Genomic DNA, 20,038 nt, shown 5'->3' with positions numbered 1-20,038 from the left:
ATGTTTACCTTAACTGTTAGCAAGTGAATAGTTGGATTGTCTCAGATCAGTGATTAAACACAGCTTTTTTTGGCTGTGCTTCTCAGCTGTACATGTGCTAGCCCAAAAATGTAGCATCTTTTTTAAGTTTTCCTTTCCTCGGCTGACTTTCAGGTTGGAAAAAAAGTCCAGCTGTGTGTGTGTGTGTGGCCCTAAAAATGGGCTGCCTTTCCTGATTGTGAGTGATTTGATTGTTTTTCACTATTTTCCTTACCTAGGAGAATTATTTGAGAAGGATACAATCCATAGCAGTCAATTCAAACATACTGGATTGGTAAATAAATTAATTTTAGCTAGATAAAGAAAATAAAAAAGCTTCCAGAGAGCATTGCTTTGTTGATCCTAATAGGATCAATCTAGTGCAGTAATCTTGCTATACTAACCACAAGATAATGAGTGCATAGGCTTGAGGGGTTGTGGAAGAGCTGGTTTTTCTGGCACCCTGTCTGTGGAAAGGGGTTTGTGTGTGCAGTCTCTTGATGAATGTGCAGTGCTCTTGATGCATGCTGGAGGCTTTGCTGCAGTGATGCATTAGTGTGATTATGCAGAGGCTAAGTAATTGACCTGTATAAAACTTTGGGGCCACAACATTAATTCCTCAATATGATGACATTTAAAGAGGTTTATAGTTTGATACTTCATACTATTTTATTTATATAATATATAATATAATAATAAATAATAGAGCTCTATCCCTCTTGTTTTAATTATTTAAAAAAAATCCTCTAAATGTTTGTATTTAGAGAGGATATGCTACTCGGTCAAGATGTCTATATGTGTCCTGTCCTCCCTTCTTCTGAGTCAGAATGACCTGATGCAGGTACAAGGCCTGTGCTGAAGGAAACTAGGTCAAATATGCTTCCAAGTCATTCTGTTACAGATCGTGAGTGCAGTAACGTAATTACCCACCTCAGTGGAATAACATTTCTTCCATCACGTACTCACCTTCATGTCATTCCAAACCTGTATGACTGACTTTCCTTTTTCTGTGGAAGAACGTTTGCCTATTTTCCGTGCTCTTTTCCATGCAATTACAGCGCAACTGACGCTTTCAAGCCTCAAAAAGCATGCAAAAGCATTATAAAAATAGTTACTTAATAGTTAATTACTTGTTCACTAAGTCTTCTGAAGCCATATGATGCTGTTAGCAAACCATTCTTTTAGTTGGATCAATGAATCAGTTGGTAGAAAGTACAGGTGTACAGGTTTGAAATGAAAGGAGGGTGAGAAATTATGATAGAAGCTTCTTTTTTGGGCAAACCATTCCTTTAATCTTCAAAAATGAGAAATCTGTGTTGCTTCATTTGAACCACACATTCCTGTGAAAGATAAGAGGAGTTATGTTGCAAACTGTCTGAAACATGTTACAGAATGAAGCCCATTCAGCCACTTATTAAAGAAAGAGAGAGGGAAAGAAAGGAGAAGAGAGAAGAGAACAATGTGATGAAACTGTTCTTTCAGGACTCTTAAGCAACATGTTTTTCCTCTTGGCATCACAGCTTCTGATGGAGCTCAGAATGTAAGATTGGGAGATTAAAGACACTGATATTAATTTCCTCTCCCCCCCCTCTAGGAGCGACGAAAGAGATCGGATCGGCTTTGACCAGGATGTGTATGAGACACAGAAGCATTGAGAACAAGCTCAAACTGTTCACAACGTACGACTGTTTAATTGTTTCATTTTTCATAAGCTCATTAGTTGAATTGGTAATAAAGATTATGTATTATACAATGCATTAACTGTATGGAGTACTTCAACCTGTGTGTGTGCGTGTGTGTGCAGGGCTCTCATGGATAATTTGATCACTCCTCTGGAACTGAAAATTGAAGAGTGGAAAAAGGTTGCCAGTCAGCTGGATAAAGACCATGCCAAAGGTATCGGTCTCCTTCCCTATGTGATATAATCAGAATTCAACAGGTTTAGTATTTAATCTTTGGGTGGAAAAAGTTCCTGTACGACAGGAGGTAAAGTATCGTTTTAATCCTTTAATGGAGGTTTTTCAAACTAAGTGGGTTGATTTTAAAGGTAGAGTTCACCTGAAAATGAAAAATTCATATTCAAGCAGAATAAAAACAATAACTAGAAGAAAAGACTGTTCCATACAGCGAGTTCAAACTTTATCTATTAATAATATACAAAAACCATTTAATTGTCAAGTAAAATGTTAATGGAATCCAGTATTTCTTTATCCTTTTGAGATAAGAGTTAATTATACTGTGAGGCTGTTTACATAGAGTGCAGTAACAAAGAGGAAAATGCCCATAAAAACTGAGTTATGATTGTTATTGGCACAAAAAAAACTTCACCTCAGTGCAAAAAACAAAAGTATATCACAACCCCTTTAAGAATATCACTGTCGGAAAAGCTGTCCTATTAGCTGCACACTGTTAATTATTAAATGGCTCTTAACTCTGTGGGAGTCCCTCAGACAGTTATATTAGAGCTCACATTGGATTATTTATTCATACGAACAATCCATTGTCATATAAAAGATTAGGCATTCAACGCCAGTGAAGGCGCAGCTACACCCACGCTATCTCCAACACGTCTGTCTGAGGTTGCTAAGGGGTCGTTTCATTTGACATCAATGTGAATCATTTATTAGCATTGCTTGCTACGGCAGGACATGTTGTTATTGTTGCTCTTATTTAAGATTAGGGATTTGAACCACTGCCTTTATTATCATTTAGCTTTTGCTTCCACTGCAGAGGCTAATGTTCTTCTTTCCCTGCCTTTTGTTGTTGTTTTTAGAATATAAGAAAGCACGAGCAGAGATCAAGAAGAAATCTTCAGATACGATTAAACTGCAGAAGAAGGTTAAAAAAGGTAAGAACTAATGCTCATCATTGAACGAAAGTGACTGAGGGTGAACACCTTGGGTAAATACGGTCTTAATTATGTTCTGTGAGTTGCAACATATGAAGTCCTGTTGTCTTGTTACACACTCGCACACTCTTTCTCAAATTACTACCTCAGATCTCTTTGTCTAAACACAATAGGGCATGCCCGTGACTTCTGCTGGCGGCACACCCTGTGTTGTCATAAAACCAATCCCTGTGTTGTCATGGCATCAACCTTGGCCATCTTGCCCCTGGTCATAATGCACTTTGAACTGAATGTTCAGTTGAAATAGTCCTTCAGTGTTTATTTTTACAGCTTGACCAAAAATACTGTACTGAATGACGAGGCCATAGTTTCACCAACAGAACCTAATTTCACAACACCTATAAAAGATCATATGCAGGTCATATTTCACCCCAAAATATTAAATTATATTTTGCATAAAGAAAGTATAGCTTGTTTGTAGAATCATTAAGATTTTTATGTTATTTTCTTAACAGTTAAGCACATTAATCCCCAAATTCTCATAATTGTCTTGCATTACTGGACAAAAAATGTATTTATACAACATGAGAGTATTTACTTTGATCAGTCTTATATTGTTTAAAATAAAAGTTGCATTGCAAATATTGCAAGAATTACACCCCCCCAGAGAAAAATCAAAAGACTGAAATTATTTTTGCATTTAATTATATACTATCATAGTATTTATTAATATTTTGAATCAGCTTTTTTTGTTTGTTTTAACAAGTTACGGTGTTTATTTTTATTTTTAATAATAATTAAGTAATTTAGTATCTACACTTGTATTATTTAATTCAAATTTTTGTGTAGTATTGTGAATTATTTTTAATAGGTTTGGTTTTAATTAACAATAAAAATACTGAGTAAAGCGTGTTGTGCTAATGAGAATTTGAGGAGGTGGGAATATGTATAATACTCATGGCAGTAATATTGCAATGCAAAAAAAAATTGGATAAATAACTTTTTTATTTTTTTTTTACAAAATATAAATACTTTCATTTGATTTTAGTGTGGACATGGTTTAGACGTGACTAAGTTTTTTGTATTAAATGATTAACAAAGACTTTAAATAAGAATTGAATGCTGTTAGAATAATTTTGAGAGAGTTGGGATGAAACAAGTTTAAGATGGAGGAAGAGGAGATGGAGGAAGGGATAAATGGAGCTGTGATGAATTGAATACATGGAATAGAAGCAGCGAGAGAGATAAATGCGTATGCAGATGTGTTCTGTCATTATGGTGGGTGTCGTCTGCTTCAGCTGTGTGTGCATGTGTGTGGGCAGCAGTAAGAGACCGACTCTTCACTTCTGCTCTGGTCTGTTTGAGGGGTCAACACTCCCGCTGCTCTATATTCTGCATCCACCCTCATGCAAACGCTTGCTCAACATTTCCAGAGGATGTGATAAAATTACTTATGCATTTTCTGTGTGCTCGTACATGAAAACCCCTGATCGAACTCCATTTTATGATTTATAAGCTTTCTGGTGCCAAGGACCCTCAAGCATGATCACCTCCTTTCTGAGGAGCCCCTTCCTAATAAATAATGACATCTATCTATCTGTGCTGTCAAAATTAGTGTATTAACGCAGGCGATTAATTTTTTCAGTTTAACGCGTTAAAATTATTTAACGCAGGGGCGGGGCTTAGAGTTGACCACCCCTCATAACTGCTAATTCTGTCTCTTTTTTTCTTGACAAGAAGTGCATTTATTCAGTCGTAGAACGTCTTTACGAGCACGTCAAACAGGAGACGTTTCAGACGTGTGCTTCAACTTCACTTCAGAGGCAGGCGCGAGTCAAACGAGCACGGAAACTGTACTGTGCTCGAAGCGCGTGCTCTTCAATACACGCACAAAGGTGCCAGCGCGTGCATAGCCTGTATCATTTCATATCAAACTACGTGCATGCAATGTCGTGATCAGTTAAGTCATGAAGTTACCAAAAAGGCGATTAAAGCTGCCATAAAACTGTGCATGCATGTAATGTGTTATATATGAGTTACATTAAGAACTTGTCTCTGAAATGGTATTGAAAACTTACCTGGAGCATCCTAGCACTGTCTCCCTCATCTAACACACTCGATTCAATTCGTCAGCTCATTAGAAGAGACTGAAATGGGTCAGAAAAGGTAGAGTTGAGAGGAAATACGATGCGTGTCAGATCCGCGTCATGTTCGGTAGCGGCAGCTTTTAAAGAAACCTAATAACCAGCTGCTGTGATGTCTGTTCATCAAGAACAAAAAAAAGAGGAAATCAATAACTTTTATAGTTTTAAGGATTCATCTGTATTTAGTTTAGAATTTAGTGTTTGATAACTTTATTCAATTTCTGTATATTTCTGCTGAGGGGCACAGGTAGCCTATGACATTTATTATAATGGGTTTATGTGAAGATTGTTTTAAGTTCACTTAAATTAGAAGTTATTTTTAAAGTCTAATAAATGTTAAAATTGATAGCTCTTAATTATAATGTCAAGTTGAATGGCTATAGTCAATGGTTAAATATTAGGGGGCAACATTTTTATAGGGAAATCAGTATTAATTGGTGTCAGTGATACTGGCCTTCAGTCATAAAAATAAAGATGCCATTTAAACAAATATTAAAAATATACTGTCGTTATAATATAATGTTGTTTGTACATTAATTTAAAGATTGAATGTGAAATTATTGCAATATAAAAGTGTGATTTGTGACAGTAAAGACATTACACTGTCATAAAAGTTCTAATTTTCTAAATTTCTAATAAATGCTGTTGTTTTAACTCTATTCAAACAATTCAGAAAAAAAAAGGTTTCCATAGAAATATTAACTAGCACAAGTTTTCAACATTAATAAGATATAATTCTTGAGCATGAAATCAGCATATTAGAATGATTTCTGAAGAATCATGTGACTATGGAGGGTTTTGTTTTGTTGTGAAGGTGGTTGGAATGTGATTGTATGCATTTGTTTGGTAATTTAATGGGGGGAAAAGCTAGCATTTGAGGAAATGAGCAGTTTTTGTCTGAACATTGTCACCAGAATAGCTCATAGCTCAAGGCCACACAAACTCTCAAAGAGGAAAGAGATCCCCCATCCTTCCTTCCATTGGCATGTCATCTTTCCCAACATTGGGAAAACACCCTGTGGTCATACACTCCCTTTCATATGGAAGGGTTCTGCTGCTGCTGCATGATCTGCCTTGTCTTGTATTTAGGAGTAATATGACCTCAGATCCAGTGTGTCTTTTTAGTTTTATCAGCCACTTACTGATTATAAAACCTGAAAACTAAAGGGAAATCTATAATAAGGCTGGATGCATTTCTTTGGGGATATTTACATGAGCGATCTTGTTCAAATGCATTAGTAATTCTCTGGCAGACTGTTTGTATCTACGTGTTTTTATGCGATCAGTGTTCTGTATTTGCATTTTCTACCCTGTCTTAATTTGCATTTCCAAATACGTAGTACTCTAGTTTTCGTTTACTCACCAAATCTAATCTCTACTTGGAATTTTTACCACATGCTTTTATAAAAAAAATGTTCCGTTTCCAATAAAAATCATTCCTTTTATCTGCAGTACCTCCCATTAACTCTTTCCCCGCCAGCGGTTTTTTTTTTTAAGTTGCCAGCCACTGCCAGCATTTTTGATGATTTTCACCTAAATTTGACTGCCCTCAAAATATTTTCTGCTATGAATATATTAACATATTAGATATAACAAAGAACCAAGCCTTTTGCTTTTAATTTAAAAAATATTTTATTCTATCTTCATGTGTTCATGTTTTATCACCACTTGAATGCACATATAGGTTTCATCAGAAATACAACATTTTGGACAAAAAACTGAGAAAAATGCATTTTTAGAGATGTTTCTGTGTCTGTAAAGGCATCTCTCTCACTGACTACTTCGTCTCGATCAGATTCAAAATGGTTAAAACATGATCAACATATATATGATCTACATGTTCTCTGATCCTTCCATTTATGCCGATCGTCTTGAATTCGGACCCGGAAGACCCAGAAGTCCTGTAACTCATTCTTTTTACTTACTTACTTACGTCATTTAGCAGACGCTTTTGTCCAAAGCGACTTACAAATAAGAAAAAGTAACTAAAACTAAAAAGTTACAACTCTATAAATACTATCTACCCACATATTTAAGAAAATAAAGAAATTAAATAAAATTAACACATGCATATAACAACAACATTTCAATAATAAACATATCAATGAAAAAATTAAATAAAAAGCTACTACTATCCCTTGCCGGTGTCCCTGCCCGGTGGAGTCGCACAGTAGAGTCGATGGTCTTTACACTCTTTGGTCTTCACACTAAGAGGGCTTCACACGACGACTGCCGCGGTATAATAACCTTTATTATACCAAACCAACAAATGATCATTTCAATTCAGCTGGACCCACTTTCCTGTTTATCAACTACAAATGGCCAAGCAAGTGCACACACTGACAAGATACACGATACAGTACGAGACCATACTGTACATGCTCATTCAGGACATGCGCTAGGGCTTTCCTTACCGTAATATACCTAGAACACGGATTGCCGTAAAAACTCGTCAATGGCGGGGAAGCGTTGTCTCTTAATTGATGAGATATCTCGTCAGTGGCGGGGAAAGAGTTAAGAGAGCCCTTTACTGTGATTGTTAGTCATCTGCAGCTGTATGAGGAAAACATGGCCTTGTCCTGACACCGTCTGAATCATAAGATAGGGGCCGAATGAAGTGTTAGCATAAGTGATTAAGAGGCGTTTTTATATCACCACAGCACACCCATTAACCCCTCCTAGCGCTGTTTGATTTACTGCCATGACGCTCACAGATGGTGAGAAAATGAAAATAAATATGGCGTCTAGACCTACGATGTGGCTCAGAGGGCTCATTCATTATTATTCCTTACATTTGTATTTCTCAGAGGTCTAAGGGGGGCAGACCGCTCTGAAGATTTGGAGCTGTCTGTGTGGGGATTGTGAAGAAAAAGAGCATTGGATCTGAATTATTAAAACTCATGCACATTAGTATTCCAATGCCGATGCTGCTGTGTTTGAGATGGCATGATGATCCTGTGCTCTGGACTTTCTGACGTCTGAATTGACTACATTTTTTTTAAACGCGTTTTAAACGTTAAGAATTTGTATTTCATCTGAGATTTAATACATAAATGATTTCCTCTTTTTATTTGCGTGTTATTTAGACCTAGTATGCTAAATTATATGCAGGTCAGGTATATTCACATGTTGCTGTGCACTCGTTTAAAAATGAAATCCAAGAGGGCCCTTAGTCACAGATCCAGTGCAGTACCACCTACTAGGTGTAGGCTAACCATTGTCATCAGTAAATGTTCCTTTGCCATACTTCTCCCAGAAAACCTGCACACCTGCCCTCCTGCATGTTTATGGAGAGAAGGTGTCTGCTCATGACATCATAGCTTCCAACCGCTCGGGATTTCTAGACCACAGGGAATGTCTCTGTGGCACACACACCTTTGCCTGAATGGCTCTGGGTTATTTTCCCATCGCCTCCCTTTTCTGTTTTTAAATAAGGTTTGTTTTTGTGTTTAAACGGCTCAAATGAACTAAACACTAAAGCGGCTACTTTTCTAAAATGTGCATGGGTCATTCCATTTGGTTCTACTTTATGTAAAATGCATAATTTCCCATAGATTATGGATAATTAACATTATTACCTGCTAAATGTTTTTGCTGGCCTGAAGTCATCTTAGTGGTTTCTAGTACGTTGCTATGCTTGTTTCTAGGGTGATGTTAATATGTTCTGAGGGGTTATCATACTCTTTCACTTTTCTCCGTGTTGGGATGTATTCTATTAACACAAAACAGGCTCCTGTAACATTTCAGATATAGCTACATGTTACCTAAGCCATTTATCTTTCAGACAGGCCGTGGGATTTATCAACAGATCTACTGACCTTTGCCCTTTAAACTGAAGATGACCCCAGCCCTAAGCTGTCCTACACAACCAGGTTTCTTTCAGCCTTCACTTCAGGCTGTGTTGGAAGGTGTAATGGTCTAAGAACATCTAAACACACATACGGTGACACAATCCAGCACAAGGTCAATGTACTCAAGCACCAGGGATCACATCTCTGCCTGGAAGGTCAAAGGACTTAACTGAGTTCCGCAACACTGACGAGAATTGCTTAAATCCTAAAAATGCATACTCGGCACTTAAACGGATTTGGAGAGGTTGTTTAGATTTACTGTGCTGTGGTGCTTGTGCAACGCTTGTGGATCTGATTGTTATTCAATTAAAATGCAATCTAGACTCGAGAGGAGTTCTCTAAATGCTGATGAACCTTATTGTGAGGATTCTGTTCTCTTAACTAAAATATTGTAAATTGAAATTGTAGAAATGTCTCATACTCAGGTGTATTTTTTTACCAGTGATAATTGTTTTTCTACAACTTAAACATTGAGATGAAGTAGTATTCACCAGGTCAAGTAATCTAAACATGCCAGCATATCATTGTAGTCTTGATCTAATGTAACATCATTATAAATGTGTCTGAAGAAACTTGTAGTGCCTGTGAAAGTAACCGTACATCTGTCTTGCATGCCAGCTTGGAGTGCAGAAGATCAGGTGTCACAAAGGACACCTGAGGTTATTGTTAGCAGTGGGGATCAGTGTGTATGCGTCTGAATGTCCTGCACACAGCTGTCAGAATGCTCTCCTGTTGGTGGAATGTTGAAAATGTAGCCGTGTGTATTTCTGAGACTGAGAAGAGCTGCGAGTCACCCATAAACACATACATACAGGTTCTGAAAGGTGGTTTTTGCGGTGATGCCATAAAAGACCCATTTTTGGTTCCCCAAAGAACCTTTCAGTAAACAGTTCTTAAAATAACCACGAAGAACCTTTTAATAATCTAAGGAACCTTTTTTCCATTATAAAGGACTTTTTGTGCATTTGGCAAGAACCTTTATTGTTAAGGCTGTAGGACTGAGCAATACATTACATTTGCATGATATATTTGTTGGTGGACAATATAAAATTAGGATGGAATATCAAAATATATTGCTCATCCTGTTTATGCATGGGATGGCACCATTAAAGTGAAATGACAAATGAATTCCCTTAATGGAAAAGTTCATTTCTGATCCTGATGCACACTCGCATACACAGTCCAAAAATGCAGTAATGTGATTGCAAAAGCAAATAAACTATTCATTTAGATGAGATGTGTTGGGGGTGATGCATCTGCTGAGAGATGAAAAACAGAGGAAAAGACCAGGTCATGTGTTTAAAGCTCCTCACGGGGTGTGTGCTGGCATGAGGTAAACAAACCTCTAAATGTGATTAGCGCCTCAGCATAAATGGCTGCCCACTGCTCCGGGTGTATGTTCACGGTGTGTGTGTGTTCACTGCTGTGTGTGTGCACGTTGGATGGGTTAAATGCAGAGCACGAATTCCGAGTATGGGTCACCATACTTGGCTGAATGTCACTTCACTTCACTTTCACTTTCCTCCCATTGCACTTCATCAGTAAAGCACCAGTCATCATATCATAATGAAAAATCACTGTTATGTTCTTCTATTAAACACTTTGCATTGTTTTTCCTATCTTTCCTGTAAACTTGTATCGTTACCCAGTTCATGTTTTTCAGCGATTTTTAGAGTGTTTGAGTAAATCCAGTTATCTTATGTCTTATTTTCTATCATTAAGCTGCATTATATTAGCTGCCCAGCACCAAAGAATCTAGATATCAATATTAGTCATTAAAAACAGCCTTATTGGTTGAACACTGCTATGCAGTGGTATTATCTAGCAGCTACTATGGAATGTGAGGGGCTCTCAGTGGCAGCTGGGCTTTAAATGCAACACAAGAACACATGCACACCATACAGACCACCTGTGTGTCATTACCAGAGACCCCAGATCTGTCGTCACGCCTGGTCGCGAATGACCTATGAAATCTGCACAGCCAGGCAGGCTCTTAGAACACCTATTAGCATTGCAGAACATATTTGCATGGTGTGTTAAGTGTTAATATAAACTGTACTGCCTCCTAGTGGTTGAAAACAACAAGTTTTAGCATTAAACTACCAGGCATAGTTATTCCTTCCTTCAGATATCATCAGCAAGACAAAGCTGTTTTGCATCCAATGTTGCTTTAGTAATATTTAAATACTTTTATAACATTTATCATTACTTGCTAGCCTTTTTGGTTTTATTTAACACTTCAGGCAACATTTTAATTTTCAATTCGTTTTTTTTTTTTTTTTTTTTTTTTAAATCTAATATTTGTTCTTTATTTCAGATATAGTTCAGTTAATGAACAAAACTTTTTATTTGATTGAAGTTTTAATAAGAAATAACAATACTTGATGCACTGTTCTTTAATATTAATATAAATGTGCATTAATATTAATGTAAAAAGTTAGTATTAATATAATTAATATTGAAATGTCATTGTGTTTGTGCAGGTAAAGACGAGGTGCGGATGCAGCTGGACAGCGCTCTTCAGGACGTCAACACACGCTACGCAGTTCTAGAGGAGACTGAGAAGAGAGCCGCGTGTCGAGCACTTGTCGAGGAAAGAGGAAGATTCTGCTCATTCGTCACAATGCTCAAACCTGTCCTGGTGAGTGTCTGAACAGACTCTAAGATAATATGATAACGCTTTATTTTAAGGTGTCCTTGTTACCCATGTTACACATATTTTTATAATAACAACAAATATTTATGCATAATTACATGCAAGTAACCCAGTAAGCCAAACCCTAGTCCTTACCCTAACCATATAGTACATGTAGTTAGTTAATATTACTCTGTACGTAAATGTGTATTTACACTGTAAGAAGGACACCTTAAAATAAAGTGTAACCAATATATTTTGCAAAAAGAAAATGCCTGCTATAAGACCGCAACATTTTGTCATAACATTTTAATAAAAAATAGATTTGTTTTTTAACTGTATAATACCTTAAATATTGTGGTTTGATGCCTAATGCCGTTTCTCATTAAACAGGATGATTCTCATTAATGTATTACGATTAAACATCAGAATGCATTAGAATTTGGTAGGAAAAGGACATTTTCTTTGTATTGTCAGGATGAAGAGATAAGCATGCTTGGTGAAGTCACCCACTTGCAGACAATTCTAGAAGATCTTGGCAACCTGACGGCGGATCCCAACACACTGCCTCCTGCTAGTGAACAGGTGCTGCGTGGATTCTAATCAGGCACATTATGTCTGTTTGACCTGTAGAGCTGTGCATGTTGATCTCTGACTTTCTGGTCTGGTTTTATGCAGGTTATTCTTGATCTGAAAGGCTCAGACTACAGCTACTCGTATCAGACTCCACCCGCTTCTCCTAGCAACACGTTATCACGCAAGAGCAGCATCAGCAGGTGAGTTCGGTGTCAGGAAGAAATGTTTGTTGCGAGAACTGTTAGCTAACTTGCCCTTAGAAAATGTTATTTGAATTACTGATCATATTATATTAATATTGTGTTTTTGTTGCAAAGGCCAATTTGATCTATTTTTATTTTTCTAACATTGTATTTAACAAACAATTGTGCATTATTGTAAATAATCAGTATAATCTCTCTCTCTCTCTCAGTAACTACACCTCTGTGCGTCATGTCCCATCTCTGGACTCCATCTCCAGCGCAGTAGATGGGCTTCATCTGAGAGCACCAGACGCAAAACAGGTATCATGGATACATGCACCACAACACAAAACGTACCTAGTTCAACTGGTACACTAACTCTAAGAAACCCAAATAGTTTGAATAATGTGTCACTCAGAACACACATACAGCCTCCTTCACCCCAAAGTAACACGTACGACTGGGCTGTAAGCACCATCACAGCCTGCAGTTCACTGTGGTGCCTAATCCAGACCTCTTCAAAATCCAACCTCTTGGACCCCAAAATCAAATTAGCAAATTGAGCATCAATAGACAATCATAATTGGACAGTACTTCAGTGCAAATAAAATAGAAGATTTAATGAAGTTTGTCTGGGTATTACAGTGCAAGTGTTAAGGTAGTATTTCACTGTTGTGATGCTTAAAATAGTGACAACATGCATGGTAATAAATTGTCATTTTGAGACAATTATATAGTTTTATTATACAATTCAGTGTTTTACAAAAAATAAGCAATTACACTAGCGGTTAGTACTATTAGAACACTAAATTATAATACCGTTTGCTATTATTATGTGTAATTTATCAGTCTGATTTACAAGTTAATTATAATGTGAAAACAGACCAAAATGTTAAAGCAAGATAGCACAGATGAATAGGGTTACATTTGTAATTATTAGATATCACCATACTTTCCCAGTTCATTAATATCAGCACATTAAGGCATTAAATATTGTATTGCAAATTTTCTAAAATGTTTTTAAAATAAGTAAATTCAATTCAATTCGAATTCACAAATATAATTAAAAATGTACTTATTTGTATAGATTTCCAGAACAGAAATCTGAACATTGGACAAAGCCTGGTTCAAAATTCTTGTTTAACTTTGTTGACACATTAAAGGTTTTACAGAGGAGATTTTGGATATCTATTTCTGTTTCTGCTAGAAAGTAGCATTTGGTGTATGTATTGCTGAATTGATTTCTGGCTCAGTGCAGGAGAAAATACTCATTTTGAGGAAAAAAAAGCCTTTAAAAATATGTATTGTAATTGAAATCTATTCTATAATCAATTGAAAGCAGTGGTTTTGCTTGTAATGTCTTGCTTTAAATTTGTCCATATTATGTGATATATATATATATATATATATATATATATATATATATATATATATATATATATCACATAATAATTATATATAATTTAAAAGACAGATCAACATTTTATGATTTTCCAATCAGGCGCTGAATAGAATACCCAAAATCATTTACTTTCGACCGTAGGGGTCTAAGGGGGTTTGGATTATGATGGAGGTTTGGATTGGTCTAATCTCATCTTTCTCTTGTTCCACTCCTCTCTGCCCCTCACCTCCATTTCCCAGCGCTCACGCAGTCCTCTCCTCCTGGTCGGAGGGGAGGAAGGCGCTCGCTCTCTCAGCGAGGGGAATTCTCCCACAATCCCTCGCACGGGCCACCGTGGCCAACACCTCCGGCACAGGAGCACTGTGAGCATAGACTCAGTGTAGTGCTGTGTGTGACTGTGAATGGACTCATTACTGTTGCATGTACTACTGGACACTTACCTCTGGTGCTTTTCTTCTGTGTTTGTCATTGTGCATGTGTGGAGGTTGTGTCTGTGAAGATAGACAGCGCCCTCTGCAGGCCATTTAGAGGGAAACTTGATCATTTTACACAGGGAGAAAGAAGCAATTTTAATTCATTTTGTTTTTCATTTCTGTTTTTGAATATAATATCAGACCCATGTCTTAAAACAAACACATTAACCAGTTTGCATATCTATAACTAAAAACCTGCATGCTCTGACAGGCCAATCTGAACTTTTCTACACTTAACAAACCATCAATAAAGTCAACATGAAATCAAAACTAACTGTTTGCATACATTTATGGTCTTGTGTGCAATTGATCTTTTTAATGATTTTCCCTTTCCTACTGATGGTTTAATGTTATCCAATGGCAGAGTAGCTGTTTAAGATTTATGCTACTGTTTTAGGTAATGCAGCCTTTATAAAATATAAAATATTTTAGTAATGTTTAACTCTTTCTCTGCCACAGCATTATTTTGTTAGCCACTACAGACATTTTTGATCATATTCACAAATTGCCCCCACAATATTTTGTTGTATGAATATGTAAACAAAGGTTTCTGTTCTTTTTCTTTTTACATATACATTTTTAGCAACAGAAAAAAAAATCAAATTGAACATCAACAATCTGAGAAAAAAAATGAAGTTTTAAAGCAGAAAATTTCATATTTGGATTTGTTTTTTCTTACTTCCATTGAACTTCTGTTGTATGATGAAAAAAAAAATTCCAAAGCTTGCATCATAAAGATGTCATAAATTATGTAAAACGTCAATGGTGAGAAAAGAGTTAACATTAGTAGCAAATAATGGTAAAAAGAACCATTAAGTTACTATTTGGTGGGTGAACTTGACCTTCATGCTCCATGTCCTGATTAAAAAACTTAAAAAAAAAATCCAACAAATTTCCTGTTGGATCAAGTTAAGTCACGCCCTATATTTTAATTTATTGTTTAATCATGATAAATTGATTCATGAATACCATTTCATGTTGGCTTTAAATCTTTATTACCTAGTGACTACAGTGTGTCATAGTGTCTTTTGCTACTTACTAAGTTGAGATGGACTAATAGAGTATTTTTTGTGTAGGAGAAAGGCCAGATCTCTCCAGGCACAGAGAACGGGACCTCCATGCCCCCACTGCACAAAGCTTACAGCGGGCACGAGGAGAGAGCCAGGACACTGTCCACCTCGGGCAAGGTACATGCTCATTTTTATGCAGAAATGATTTTGAAGCAAAAAGTGAATTTTATACACCCTTTGATTCTACTGGAATAATTGTGGTCGACTCCAGACTCTTTCTGGTTTCTGATTGGCTCTCATTCCTGTCCGTAGCCACAGTCAGCCAGGGAGCAGCTGGCTCTTACTCTTGGAGGCGGTCTTAATTCAGAAGCTCCTCGGACCAGCCGAGATTCCCTCCACTGCTCCAGCGGATACAGCACCCAGACGACCACGCCGTCGTGCTCAGAAGACACCATTCCCTCACAGCATGGTCAGTATGCTTGTATTTACTCGCATGCATGAGCTGCTTCTGTTTCTCTTCTATCATTTTCCTTCTTTGCACACATCTTGGAGAGATTATAAGCAGTGCTCAATCTAGATATCTTTTCCTCCTTTGTGTTTTTGTATAGCATTTTTAACCCTTTTTACACTTTATATTTTAGACTAAATGTGACGTGCTTGTACAAATCACAGTCTTGGATTGCTGTCCAAAGTGCGTGTTTTTGGGCGTTTGTATATATGTTAAATGTACTTTATTGTTCTTTTACAGCGGTAAAGAAAGAACCTCCTCTATATGGTAGGTTTCTGAATGTCATTGCATAGATTTGATTATTCTCATTGTGATCATATGCCAACAATGAACAACATTAAATGTCTTGATATCCATGTCATATTGCAGGCGTGCCTTTGTTGAAAGAGTGTTATCTGTATGTGTAAGATTTGAGTGCGTGCAACCATGAGATATAACTAGTGGCATCTCGTCAGTTGTCAAGTCTGGTGTCCATCTTCTCATGTTGCCTGAGTTTAACTGAAAGACTTGCTCTTAAACGGAGCTTTTGTTTGTCCGATTTATTCATTTTTTAGGAGGTCATCTAATACTGTTGTCTTCATGCAGCCAGGGCTGTCAATTTAGTGCAATTAATAAAAAATATGATTTAAAAAAAAATTGCATAATTTTCCCTTTTGCTATTTTTTTTCTGCTAGTCCATTATTTCAAAATTAAGTTGTTTTTTTTATTACATATACATGCACACTATTTAAAATATATAAACTGCATTTGTAGGTTTAATTTAAACATCTTAGTAATTCAAATTTGAACAACTAGATAATGCTACCTTTCAACAGTGTTAAAAACATCACACAAGGCAAGTTAAGTTTGCAAGGTATAAAAACCCATGCACTGTCCTGTTCGAAACACTCTCATGACGTTGGGCCATCTTTATTGTTTAACCATGACATTTTGAGACAGTGAACAGCTGTTGTGTTTTTTTCCACTGTCACTCCCTGCATATGTAATTTCTGCTTGAAATTCATTATTTTTCTCTTCTAAACAATATAGAAGTGCTATCATTCAGCATTAACACAGTTTGTGACTCTCCTCTTTTTGTGTTTCTCTCTCTTTCAGACTACGACTACATCTCCCTGCATGGAGGCGAGGATGCCCACAGCCAGTCTGAATTTGATAAATCTTCCACAATTCCTCGCAACAGCGACTTGAGTCTCAATTACCGCAAAATGTTTCAAAGCAAGAGGCCAGCGTCTACTGTCAGTCTGCTTATGGATCCGGAGCCGATAGGACCCCACACGGCCACCATCCGCCGTAAACCCTCCAGCAAGCCCAACATCCGCCGTGGGACCATCAGTGGAGGAGTGCCTATCCCCATCTCCACACCACAGGTCCTTCATCTATTCAAACTCTACTCAGAAAATGCTTAAACAGTGTAAACGAGACCTACTGGAATATCTAGCATAATTTGGAACAAATCTTGAAGGATTGGGATTTATTTTATTTATTTTTTTCCAGCGCAAAATTCCATTTTCAAACCCATAGTTCCTAAAATAACTTTTACAAATGCAAAAAGGATTCATCCCTCATGCCCGCATAAAAATAAATTTCTTTCTGGATTTTAATACACTTACAGCACACGCTACTCTTCAAAGTTTTGGGTCAGTGTATATATATTTTTTTTAATTAAAGAAGAAATTAAAACTCATTCTGCAAGAATACATTAAATTGATCAAAGGTAAAACTAAAGACATTCATCATTTTAAAATAAATCAATTCTGTCCTGTTGAACTTCCTATTCAAAAAGAATCCTGAGACATGTCCTGTTTTCCAGCACAATAGAATGATTTCAGAAGGTTTATGTGACACTAAAGACTGGAGTAATGAAGCTGAAAATTCAGCTTTTTAAAATAGATTATTTTAAATTGTAATAATAATAAACATTACTGTTTTTTTTGTTTTTTTATCGTATCAGATTTTTTCCATTTTAATCTTGCCAATCTCAAACTTTTAAATGGTAGTGTATATCCAGTATATTATTATTAATGTATTGAAGCATAAATGTTTTAAAGGAATGAAGTAGGGTTCTGATCCATTAGGATTCTAAAATTAAATAAGAGTCAAATCCCGTATGAATTTAAATTGGAATCTTTTTGATTCTTAGTGAAATTCCTTTATATTTCAAGTTCTGAAAGAAATCCCAATTTGATTTTGTACAGTTTTTGAGTGTCCACAATATTTTAGATCTATTTGATTAGCTTTTTTTTTTTTTTTTTAACATCATGTTCAAAAAAGAGGCCGTATGTTTTTATATATCCCTGTAGTGATTTACGTAGCCATTGTTACAGAATTAACAAGAAAACCACTTTCATCCTGCTCTTAGGTGCCGCTGAAGGCGTCCGTTTCCACCGCCGGCCTAAGTGGCAGTGAGGAGACCATGTGCCCTCCTGGGGTGACGCAGGGTAACAGGGTACCTGGCTCTGATCTGGTCCACACCAGACATAATCTCTGTACGTCCACTCAGAGTCTGAGTGCAATGCCGCCTCCATACTATTCCATGTTTCCTGGGCAGCCACCAGTGGGTGGCACAGAGCCGCTGTATCAAATGAGCAAGCAACAGCAGTATGCACTGCACCAACAGCAACAGAGGCAATATCAACAACAACAGCAGCAACAACAGTTGCAACAACAATATAATCAACAACAGCACAATCACCAACAGCATTATAACCAGCCGCAATATCAACATCAAAAAGAGCTCCAGCAGAAACTCAAACGGCAGCAACATGAAAATCAGCAGCAGATTCAAAACATGGCAGCTCACAATTCCAGCTTGGCCACTGAGAGCGGGAAGATCAATTCCACTCAGCCTGGCGTGGATCATGTCGACGGCGTTCCTGATCCAGGCAGCGGAGGAGACATGTTGAGTATGATCCGAAGAGTCAAACTACGTCGGACACTTACCAATGACCGTTCGGCGCCTTTAATCACCCCCAACCATCTCAACTGATTTTATTTCTCTCGGTCTTTGAATTCATCTGTGACTTTTTAACGGTTGCCTTTGCCGTCTTTTCGTTTAGCAACTTTTTCATGCCTTTTATTGTTGAGGTTCGTGTATTTTAATTTTTTTTGGTTTTGTTTTTAAGTGGAGGCAAAACTGTTGACTAACGTGCGACTCCTGCCACATGAAAAGACGTTCGATTTAACTACACTGTGCGCGAAGAACAATGTCTTGCAGTGTCTGTGCGAATGTTGCCTCTCAATAAATTAAAGTTAATTCTGCAGGCTGTTCTTTACATATATATGTATACCTATATATATACAGATGTATATGTATTTAGAGATCTAGATTGAGCATCAGAACTTAAGATATATTAAAGTTATTTGTTTATGTCGTATTCGCAAGGATAAAGCACTCAGCCTTCTGGTTAGAGATCAAAAACTTCTGTATATATTAGCGAAACAATTGAAAGACTGTTGTAATATTAATTTAGTTTTCTTGTTTGTTTTCGAAATTAGATAAAGCAGCACTAGGCGTCTATTTTTGTACAGTTTAGGGTAACAGAAAACTGCACCACTGCCTTTAATCCGCCCAATGACTGGATGCTCATGCAGCCAATGAGAGGAATAGAGGAACGGAAGGAACGATGTGATTGGGTGGATGAATGAAGGACTGGAATAGTGGATCTTATTTGTGTTGCTTATGACTGTGAGAGCTTACAAACGCATCACTGTGGTTATTTATTCAGCCTGTTTGATTTGAATCATTTTTAATCGTCTGTTTACCAAAGCTTTGATGCTGTAGCCCTGTAGATGCGCATAAATCTGCTGTCCTGGAGGATTTATAAAGACTTGATTCATAAAACCTCAAACTTTTGGCCCATGACTTTTAGCGTTTTGTTTGTATGTCTTTGAATTAAAAAAACTTCCTTAAACGTATTTATTATTACCAGAAAAGAAAGTGAATGGTTGCATTAGGTTTATAGATTGAATTTGTTCTGTTGCAAGTTGCCTTCTTTGTTTGAAATCAAAGTGTCCCATCCCTCCACCAATTTAAGTAAAGCTTATTCAATGGAAATGTAGGGTATACTTGTCTTTTCACTTCGAAAGACTTACGTCTCAAGAATCTTTTAATGCATCTTAATTGGAGCTGAAAATAAAAACTAATTCGAACCGTAAGTATGATTATCAAATTGCTATAGCTTTGATTTAAACCAATATAGGCGCTGAATGTGTTCTTTTACACACGAGCAACTCATGATCCGGTGTTTTCAGTATCTCAAAATCTGCTCATCTGCACCTCCTGAACTCGTAAGTTCGGGACGCTTATAACGTGTATTTGGAAGCTCGACATAAGCCAGCCATCTTCCCAAACTTCATTAGAAGCGCTTATAAAATGTTGACTATGTTGTCAA

At 36.9% G+C, this 20,038-nt stretch overlaps 1 protein-coding gene across 4 annotated transcripts in view; it reads left to right on the top strand.

Moving 5' to 3' along the window:
- The window catches only part of LOC306845375 (protein MTSS 1-like), a 47,670-nt gene extending 27,870 nt beyond the window's left edge, over window positions 1-19,800 (top strand). For 2 of the 4 annotated variants that reach the window (XM_079378138.1, XM_079378141.1), the window contains 12 exons: window positions 1,613-1,697; window positions 1,823-1,914; window positions 2,792-2,866; window positions 11,345-11,502; window positions 11,974-12,081; window positions 12,175-12,272; window positions 12,485-12,575; window positions 15,206-15,316; window positions 15,452-15,608; window positions 15,888-15,914; window positions 16,743-17,014; window positions 18,007-19,794. In XM_079378138.1, coding sequence (XP_079234264.1) covers window positions 1,613-1,697; window positions 1,823-1,914; window positions 2,792-2,866; window positions 11,345-11,502; window positions 11,974-12,081; window positions 12,175-12,272; window positions 12,485-12,575; window positions 15,206-15,316; window positions 15,452-15,608; window positions 15,888-15,914; window positions 16,743-17,014; window positions 18,007-18,633 — 1,901 coding nt within the window. In that variant the 3' untranslated portion in view covers window positions 18,634-19,794. Of the gene's footprint in view, window positions 1-1,612; window positions 1,698-1,822; window positions 1,915-2,791; window positions 2,867-11,344; window positions 11,503-11,973; window positions 12,082-12,174; window positions 12,273-12,484; window positions 12,576-15,205; window positions 15,317-15,451; window positions 15,609-15,887; window positions 15,915-16,742; window positions 17,015-18,006 lie in introns of all 4 variants that reach the window. The other 2 variants (XM_079378139.1, XM_079378140.1) reach the window with 2 other exon arrangements.
- The last annotated feature ends 238 nt before the right edge of the window (window positions 19,801-20,038 follow it).

The sequence above is a fragment of the Barbus barbus genome (genome assembly GCF_936440315.1).
Source record: "Barbus barbus genome assembly, chromosome: 25".
Lineage (NCBI taxonomy): Eukaryota > Metazoa > Chordata > Actinopteri > Cypriniformes > Cyprinidae > Barbus > Barbus barbus.
This window is presented reverse-complemented; position numbering and strand designations above follow the sequence as displayed.